The following is an 8,908-nucleotide window of genomic DNA, read 5'->3' on the forward strand; positions in this document are numbered from 1 at the left end:
CTTTTGTGGGTTGTGCCTCGGCGCGGCACAGCGCAGATGAATACAATGTTTTGAGGAAAATGTGGGGCTGTCAGTCACCGCGCCGGTGTGGATACTGTCATTGGGAATCACAGATTTTACTTTTTTGAAGTATGACCAACATAAGAATTTTCACCAGTAAATGGCGTCTGAATACATCCACTTGTGTTCTGACCTATGGTTCTGACCAACTAAGGAAAAAAAAGCATTGCAGTAAATTGCGCTGATTAAATCTAACGATCGCTTCTCATATCACGTCAAACCATGCAAATTATACTTTGTTCTCAAATTGTTAATGTTTAACAACATCAGCATTGCACGACTACATTTAACGCCTTTCGTATATTTATCCTTGTTTTCGCATTAGCCCGGTTGCAGTCTCTTTTTTTCTGTAGCCCCTCCGAAGTCCAGTTGTCATTGGTGATAGTCGTTTGAACCTTTCTGGATCCGCCATCAAACTGTTTAATTTATTAAATCTGTTTAGTTTAATTATATCAAGTGCTGTGAGAAAAGGCTATAAATCTCCACCTCCAACATCCTCACACGCAATATAGCCTACTAGCCGAGACACCTTCTTTATGTGTACAAATGTGACGTAATGACACAGACATGCTCGAATTTCCTGCGGAAATCCCACAGTACCACTGGAATTAAAAACATTATTACAAGCTTACTGTTTTGAATCGAGCTAAGGCAAGCAGATAGTTTTGAACACTGGCTGTTTATGTACTTGATCAAATTTATTTTGGATAATTTTTACCTCGTTAAAAGTTACGGTTTGGAGCTTTAAGTAATTGTATGATCAATGCTATTATTTTTGTTTTTGTAATGCCTTCTCTCCATTTTTAAAATAACTTTAATCTTGAAATTTGTTAGCGGTGTTACTGGTTCCTGACATACTAATACTCTATGATCAGTCATTTTCACAATTTTTTTATTGTTTACTTTACCACAAATTATGAATGGGAATAAACATGAATTATGGGAGGCCTGAGCCTTACAAAAGTTCTTGTAAACTACTATCCTATTTCTGTGTGGGTATGTCAAACTTAAAGTCTCTTCTGCCTTTATTACCAAATAAACAAAACACCAAATCACAGAATCTAAGTAACACTGAAAAAGTAAAACAAGCAAACAAATATTAAATAACTGCAAAGTTAAAATAGCTGGTAGTACTCTCTACACTTTTTAGAACACAAATATTTTCAGTAGAAGTGCACATATGCCTTATAGCTATCTAATAATGAACTAAGAACTTACATATGAACATGTTTTCAAGCATCAATGAACGACCAAATGCAAAGGGTGCAATTTTGAAACATCTGGGAACCTAAATACATTTCAAGGGTTGTTCAATCTGTCATTTAGCGACTGAAGCAATCTACCAAGTGTTTGGAGTTCCACGGTCCAGCATTGTTGGCCAAGAACTGCACATTGACTTGAGTCTTGGTCTCCTGATACAGCTGGGCAGCCATCTAGATGGAATATAAAACAGATTAGCAGTTTACAACAGCAAATTAGAGCACAGAATGCCATATTTACACGCATGCAACCTCAGTTTTAACTAATAAACTCAAACTCGCATACATTTGGATATCATTATCCATACAAAACTATATACACATACTTTAGCAGTGCGGTATGTGGAGAATGACAAAAAGTCATGGTGGCCTGCCACTGCTGAAACTTTTCTGAAGCAGAAGTACAACGCTCTTTTACAAAGTCTGCTTGTCGATCCAGGACCGCTTACAAATGGAGAACTAAGAGAAAGAATAAAAAAGGATTTTATAAACTCAAAGGCGGTCAATTCATTGAGTGGAGTAAAGGAATGGGAGTTAATATTTAAACATTGAATAAGATTGCACTGTTAAATAGAGATATGCTTTACTGTTAAAAAGCAAAATATAGAAGTCAGCAAAGTAGTTAAGAATGTACGCAAAACTAGAGTATGAACATTACAAAAACAACAATACAATAAAACTATTGACTTGTCAATGTTAACTGACTAAGGCACTGATTATAAGTATAAATATTTACAAAAATCAACGACTAAAGTTTTTTTTGTTATTAATTATATTGAAAATCACAGATGACTCCTAATGAAGCATATACTACAGTAGGTTTATACATTTTTGCTAAAAATAAAAATTTCTATGTACAAAATGGGATTTTTACTTCTGGATGCCAAATTCTGTGCTCTAATGTGACAAACAAGTTTGTCACTGGTCAGATTCTCAAATGGTGCACATATTTATAATAGTCACACCCAATATAGGCAATAAACTTCTGCATGAGATAAGAACATCATTAGCTACTTCATAAAGTATGACTGACTTGTTGATTGCATAGCCAGTGGTGCTGTCCAGAATCTCAATACTGGAGTCTCCCAAACACCAGTTGACACTGAGGTCTTTGCAGTTGTTGGTGTTCTCAACAGGGCACACACCCTCTCCTCTCAGGAAGAAGGTGGTGGTTTGTTTGAATGGTGGAGGCAGAGCATTATTCCAGCCTGTGCCCAGACGTTTGTTGATGATCTCAGACACTTTCTCTGAGCAGTGTCTGGAATCACCTGGACAACAAGAACAGAAAAGATTAAGTAGTACAGACGTTCTGCTGGCTGCTTGGATTTCATTCATGAATATGAAATATACACGTCGTCTCTTGTATAAAATGTATGAGTAGTAACTTAAGGCTCTCTAATTCAATCATGAATCAATATATTCCAATTAATTCTCATGATAATGTGTTGATTCTGCAGTTTTTTCACGTTTTCAAATGAACATTTCCTAATTCCAACCGCTCAATTAATAAAGCATCTAAAAAAAGTGCATGTGGAAATTGACATTAATCAGTGTGGTCAGAGCAGCTTCAGTGAGATGTGGTACTAGACAAAAGCGAAATGAACCACACAAAAAATATTTACAGACAGAAGCTGATACTGCAGATCTCGGTCACAGTTTCAATCCAGACAGAATTGCCATATTTGGAAATACTCAGTCACCAGCAAATGCACACAGCTTACCAAGTACAATGCTGGTAATGTAGACTGGGTTAATAAAATGACTCAGTAGTGCCCCCTGCACTCCAGTGACAGTCCAACGGGTGAGTTTGGCACTGTCGGACATGCAACAGATGCGTGCACCCCACACGCTTGGAAGCAGGAAAGCAGCAGGGATGAGAGAGCCTTTAGCATGGCACTGCAGCTTCAGAGTGGTGTAAGCACTGCTTTGAGACTTTCTGTGAAAGGATACATGGAGATTTTCCACTTATGTTTTTAAGATATACATCAGACAGCTTCTCTGCAGAGTTTAGTTCCAACCCACTTGTTGTCACACTAATAGTCCTGAAGACCTCGATTAGCTGGCTCAGGTGTGTTTGATTCAAGGCTGAACTCTGCAGGACTGTGGACCTCGAGGGCCAGAGCTGAGAACCGCTCCAATATTGCATACACCTTTTTTCTAACAAGCCTCCTGCGATTAAGATTATGGGAGGCACTTCCAGTTTGGGGAAGTTCCACTCAAAAAGACAATGTTGCGTTGCAAATAATCTTTAGCCGTCAGTTTGACTGAATGAGCTGTAAAATTTCCTTTGTTCCATTTCAGATGTCAGGAGAATAACAACACTTGGCATTTAATGTGACATGGTATATCAAGAATATCTATAACAAAAGCTCTTTTCATTAGATTAATTATTTTCCTCCTGATTGTTTTATTCTATTCCTTTGTATTTGCTGTAACAGTATGAAAAAACATGTACTGCGCATTTGTGGTCTGCTTTCCCGATTTAATTTATGATGCAGTATATTACATGAATAATCCACTGGAATGCACAATAATCTCTCGTTTTTCTACAAAAATCCTCACGTCTCTTTCCAAGTTTGTTTTCACACGGAAGCTTTAAGATGTAAAGGTCTCCCCTTTTCACTTCTGTTTCCCTATTAGAACCGTTTACTGGAATGGTTCTAAAGCGGGTAAATCTGTCAAAATGACAATAATCACTTTACCATCACTCAATGTACTAGTTAATTAACATTTTTGATTAAGGCAACATACAATACAGACATATATTACTACAGTGATATTTAACAGATCCGTATTATTGCTGCAGAAATAATAAATATTTTGGTGTTATTCATGGTCTGTTGTAGTCATTGGTTAATGCTTTTACACTAAAATGCTTTTACAATTTCTTTTAATGTTCAATGGGTGCATAAAATGATTATGAATAGAGCAAACCTTTGCCGATTGTTAACAGTTTAAATTAAGTTACTCCCAAAATTTGTGCAAAGGTTCAAGGGGTGTAGGAAAAATGTGGATAATGCAGTGGGTCCCACCCCTGGTTCTGGAGTACCCCCAACACTGCATTGTTTAGATGTCTCCCTAATCAAACACACCTGATTCAACTCATCAGGGTTGGGAACCACTGGTCAAACTCAGATCTTAGAGCAGTGATGGGCGACTTTGGTCCTGGGGGGCCACTGTCCTGAAGAGTTTTGCTCCAACTCTGATAAAAACCTCACCTGCCCAAAGCTTCCTAGTAATCCTAATGACATTGATTAGCTTGTTCAGTTCTGTTTGAATAGGGTTGGAACTAAACTCTGCAGGATAGTGGCTCTCAAGGACCGCAGTTGCCCACCCCTGTCCTGGAGGATCTACAGAATGTATGTTAACGTAGTACATTAAAATTATACTTACAAAACTATGCACTGAGCTGCTCCTTTGGGGGTTTTGTTAGTGTACAGGTGAAGGTACATGCGTGGCTTTAGCTGAAGCAGTCGTTCAGATGGAACATTTTCCAAAATCGAGCGCTGCTTCAGCTCTGGATCAGCACTGTAGAACAGCAGGAGCTGCTTGTACAAGTACCTGTGACACCAGACAGGACAGCAGACACATTTATCACCTTATCTTAACTCTTTGCCTGCCATTGACGCGTTAGGCTAACTCATCATTTATGAGAAAAAGTCATTCCCTGCCAATGACCAGTTTTTACGGCTTTCCGTGTTATCACTGTTATAAGGTAGGGGGCGCTATATCTCCTGCTAAACAAGTACAGAATATCCAGATGAAAACACAGGCAAAGAATAAGCAGAAACAAGCGATCTCATATGCAAGCAGATACATATGAAAATAATGCAATCATCAACAATAAACAGCGTATAAATCAAAATGGCCTAATATTACTGAATGAAATGAACTCAGGAATTGGTATATGACTGTGCAAAATTAGGAGTGTTGATGGACTCGATCTACTCCATCTATGTTATGATCATCCTTCTGAATATGATCTAGATGTAGTCTTTGACAAAAAATAAATTTTCAGAGCTTTTTAGTCAACTTACCAAAAAGCTTTTAACTGTTTTTCGGTTAAACTTACCCACATTCAAGTGTTGATTTAAAAAAAAAAAATGCATGAAGCTAGTATTTTATTTTTTTTGTTTAAAAGCAGAGGGTCTGTTCTTTATTTTGATATATTGCATGTTCAGATATTCATTAAACTAAATATCCTGGGGGCCATGAAACTTTTGTGAAAATTACCAAAAATGCTGATGTAGGCTTGCAACTTAAAAATAGCAGGGAAAGAGTGAAGTTAAAACTATATTCTGAATTAATACATTAAGCCATGCTGGCAAATACTCTAGAAACAGAGATTTGCCATGCCTAATATTGGACACACGCTCCAGTTCATTTGAAAGTGTATACATGTGTATGTGTGTGTATATGTATATATATATAGAGAGAGAGAGAGAGAGAGTTTTTGCAAACCTTTTGAGGGCTCTGCGTGCAATGACAATGGCGTGGCAGTCATGGACGACAGATCCTGTGTAAGAAAGCCAACCACTGCAGCAGTTCTGACCTGATCCCAGAGCTACCACTTCATATTGATCACAGTGCTGCCCATCCGTGTCACGTACCTCTGACACACACATTCAAAACATATTCAACCATAATTAATAAACTGCCCAGGAAAGATGTTTATAATACAATTCATACACGTATACAAAGCATAATGGTTTTTTATCATGCCTTAACCACTATGCAAAATGCCTTGTAAATTGTACATTTTTGGTTTGTGAAATTTGGTTGTGAATTCCGCTAGTAGTAAAGAAAACATGTGTAACAAAATATAAAATAATTGTTTTTAATAATTTTAGAATAATTATATGATAAATGAAAAGATTAAACTGAGAAATCATTAAAATTCATAAATATATTTTTAATTGATCGTTTTTTGTTTTGGGGCCAGTGAAAAAATTTGCAGTGCAAGTGGAAATCTGACCTACTGGCCCAATAGATAATTGAGTCATGTTGAGTCTGAAATTGCCCCCATACCCTTAAATTGGGCACTATTTAAGAGGACAGCCATTTGTATTGGTGTCCGAAAGCATAATGGTCGTTATCGATTGAACTCATTAAATCCCATAATGCACCGCAATACAGGTGTACAACTGATTTACACTGAATGGCTAGAGAATACCCATAATACACTATGAGGGTCATGCTGAATGAAAGATGCCGTCTGAAGGTGAATCATCCATCCTTTTCCCAAACCTCTGGTCCAATGTGGGTACAGCTTAATATCATACAGTTATAAATTCATTTTTAATTTATTATTAAATTGTTTAAATAAGGTTTATATATGCTAGTTTCCATGAGTTCAAGATAAATCTTTTAAAAACAGCAAGCACAAACTATACAAAAGCGGCAGCCCTTCCAGCACACTCAGTGTCTGAACTTGCTAATTTGTTTTCATTCACTCCTTCAAGTTTACTATATTAGTGGAGTAATATAGGGAATAGTGAATGAGGGTATAGGGGCGATTTCGAACACAGCTTTACCAATGAACAAGGGTTGGCAGTGCATCTCACCTCTCTCCAGTACAAAAGCAGCAAAGCAGCTCTTAGTCCGGTGGTACTCAGTGCATTCTCTTAACAGCTTGCCAAAACGTTCAGTACACACAGCTGTTACGCGGCGTTTGTGCCAGTCCGTGAACTTTTCTGAAAGACCAAGAATTTGAGACAACAGTAGTAGTAAATAAACATCTTACACAAAACAATGAAAATTCTTTAAAAACAAAAGTCAGCATACCTCCAGTTCTCTGGCCCCTCCTGAGAGTGCCATCGGTGGTGTCTTCCAGGTCTTCTAGGGTTGTTTCACCTCCTATAATACTACTCAGGCTCCATGCAGAAGGGGACTCTGGGCCAGAGTCCAGGTCCTCCACTTGGGGCGAAGACTCCAATGAAGGGACTTCTAGGGTATGGTGGCCTACAGCAGTGGGTTCCTCTATATCAAAGTGCCGTAACTCTGGGTTGGAGGGTTGACTCTCTTTTGCAGGTGATTGAGTATCTTTAAATTCACTGTTAGGGGAAAGAGGCCTGAGACTGGCCCTGTGGACCCCAAAGGTGGGCTCCCTCTCAGGAGCAAAGCGCATCATTAGAGTGGCAGCCATTCGAGGAAGCCGTTTCCCCTCTGCATTCCCACCGTGGTTTGCCATTATCTGCTGTAAAACGTCATGCAGTTTTGATAGACTGCAGAAAAGATAACTATTTGTGGTCACACACTCCCAAACATGTTGATTTAAAAATATATATTGTACATTAATGCCTGAATTATGACATTTATCTCAGATATAGCAAGTGCTTAATTTTAGCTGACCAATGAATGTGACTGATAACTGGATAGCCTACTAATATCAAAATGCGTATAAAATATACACGACGTAAGATGAGCTAGAGTGTAGGTCATACACAATACACAGGAAAATGACACGTTATCTGCACTGTATGTTTAAAGATACCTGACTTTCACAAGATCTTCTAAGTTATGTCGAATAAATTGATCAGCAACTTTCGTCCACCTGCAAGGTTGAGCTAATTATTGGGAGGAGCCTCAGCCTGCTTGAGTCACGTGACGGCGATAGCGAGTAAATAGCATGAAGGATAAGCCGCTTACAGTAAAAAAAGTTACAAAACATACAAACTGCAAATTGTATTTTATATATGAAAATCTACATTTAAAAATATTTGTAAAAAGTAAAAATGTTCACATGAAATCAAATGAAGATTTCACAAATTTTGTGAAAAATATAGCTCTCTTTAAGTTAGACCTTTTAGACTAAAAGGTTTAAAATAAGGATTGGGTTGAGGTATCAAACACAGTTATATAATGATAATGGTTGAAATATAATCATATCAAAGCCGTATTATATATGAAACCTTTATAAATTAGAGTCTGGAAAGTTTAAGGAACTACTTTATGTAATGCTTCTTTGAAACAATGGCCCAGTTTCACAGACAGGGCTTGTCTAATATCCGTAGACGGCTTTGGTTTAAGCCATGCTTAGACCAATTAGGAAATGTATCTTTTATAAACGTGCCTAAGAAAAAACATGCATTTAAGTCTGTGAGTAGGCTTAAGTCTTGTCTATGAAACAGGAGGAATATGTTTTTAAAACGTTGTGCAAAAAATAAAACACTTAAAATCTTTTCATGGCAGTTACATTGACCAGCAGGTGTTCCCAGCGGACAGTGTGATGTTGTAGGTCTAAGATTATATTTTAATATAAAAAAATTATCAAGAGAAACATTTATTCCGGTATATATAATAAGGAACAATTTAACTGCATCTCACTTTCTGATGTGTGAGATGAAATTCTCTTCTCTTCATAGGTAACCAACCCATATTTGACCAACACAAGAATGTCCCTCCTCCATGACGAGCATGCATCATCCCGCCTGTTATAAAGTCATTCAACCATTGGCTGACTTCACCTAGCAATCAACATTGCAACAACAGGAAGCCGCTTGCTTCTTCTTTAGGATTGGTCGAATGCATTGCGCCTCGGCCCCTTCATCCAATCACTGCGCCTCGTGAATGAAACGTAGTGGCGGTGG

At 37.8% G+C, this 8,908-nt stretch overlaps 1 protein-coding gene across 3 annotated transcripts; it reads right to left on the minus strand.

Moving 5' to 3' along the window:
* Positions 1-935: 935 nt before the first annotated feature.
* On the minus strand, positions 936-7,904 carry adad2 (adenosine deaminase domain containing 2). 3 transcript variants are annotated; one of them, XM_077228193.1, is made up of 9 exons: positions 7,813-7,904; positions 7,104-7,543; positions 6,884-7,012; positions 5,781-5,931; positions 4,713-4,880; positions 3,041-3,255; positions 2,353-2,587; positions 1,646-1,778; positions 936-1,493 (listed from the first exon to the last, which is right to left on the minus strand). In XM_077228193.1, the coding sequence occupies exons 2-9, from the start codon at positions 7,507-7,509 to the stop codon at positions 1,383-1,385; spliced, it is 1,548 nt and encodes a 515-aa protein (XP_077084308.1). In that variant the 5' UTR covers positions 7,510-7,543; positions 7,813-7,904; the 3' UTR covers positions 936-1,382. The 3 variants fall into 3 exon arrangements, with proteins under 3 accessions (XP_077084308.1, XP_077084310.1, XP_077084309.1); XM_077228195.1 differs by having other exon boundaries at positions 7,104-7,515; positions 7,813-7,903; XM_077228194.1 differs by having other exon boundaries at positions 7,104-7,558; positions 7,813-7,902.
* Positions 7,905-8,908: the final 1,004 nt, after the last annotated feature.

This window comes from Siphateles boraxobius, unplaced genomic scaffold (genome assembly GCF_051911475.1).
Source record: "Siphateles boraxobius isolate OS27281-9 unplaced genomic scaffold, OSU_SipBor_1 130, whole genome shotgun sequence".
Taxonomy (NCBI): Eukaryota; Metazoa; Chordata; class Actinopteri; order Cypriniformes; family Leuciscidae; genus Siphateles; species Siphateles boraxobius.

Bases quoted from the DNA above. Each gene is read 5' to 3' on its own strand.
- adad2 (XM_077228193.1), bottom strand. From the start codon at position 7,509: ATGGCAAACCACGGTGGGAATGCAGAGGGGAAACGGCTTCCTCGAATG. The intron at 5,932-6,883 runs GTGAGATGCACT...TGTGTGTGTCAG, and splicing joins TGCTTTTGTACTGGAGAGAG to AGGTACGTGACACGGATGGG. The intron at 4,881-5,780 runs GTTTGCAAAAAC...CTGGTGTCACAG, and splicing joins GCACGCAGAGCCCTCAAAAG to GTACTTGTACAAGCAGCTCC.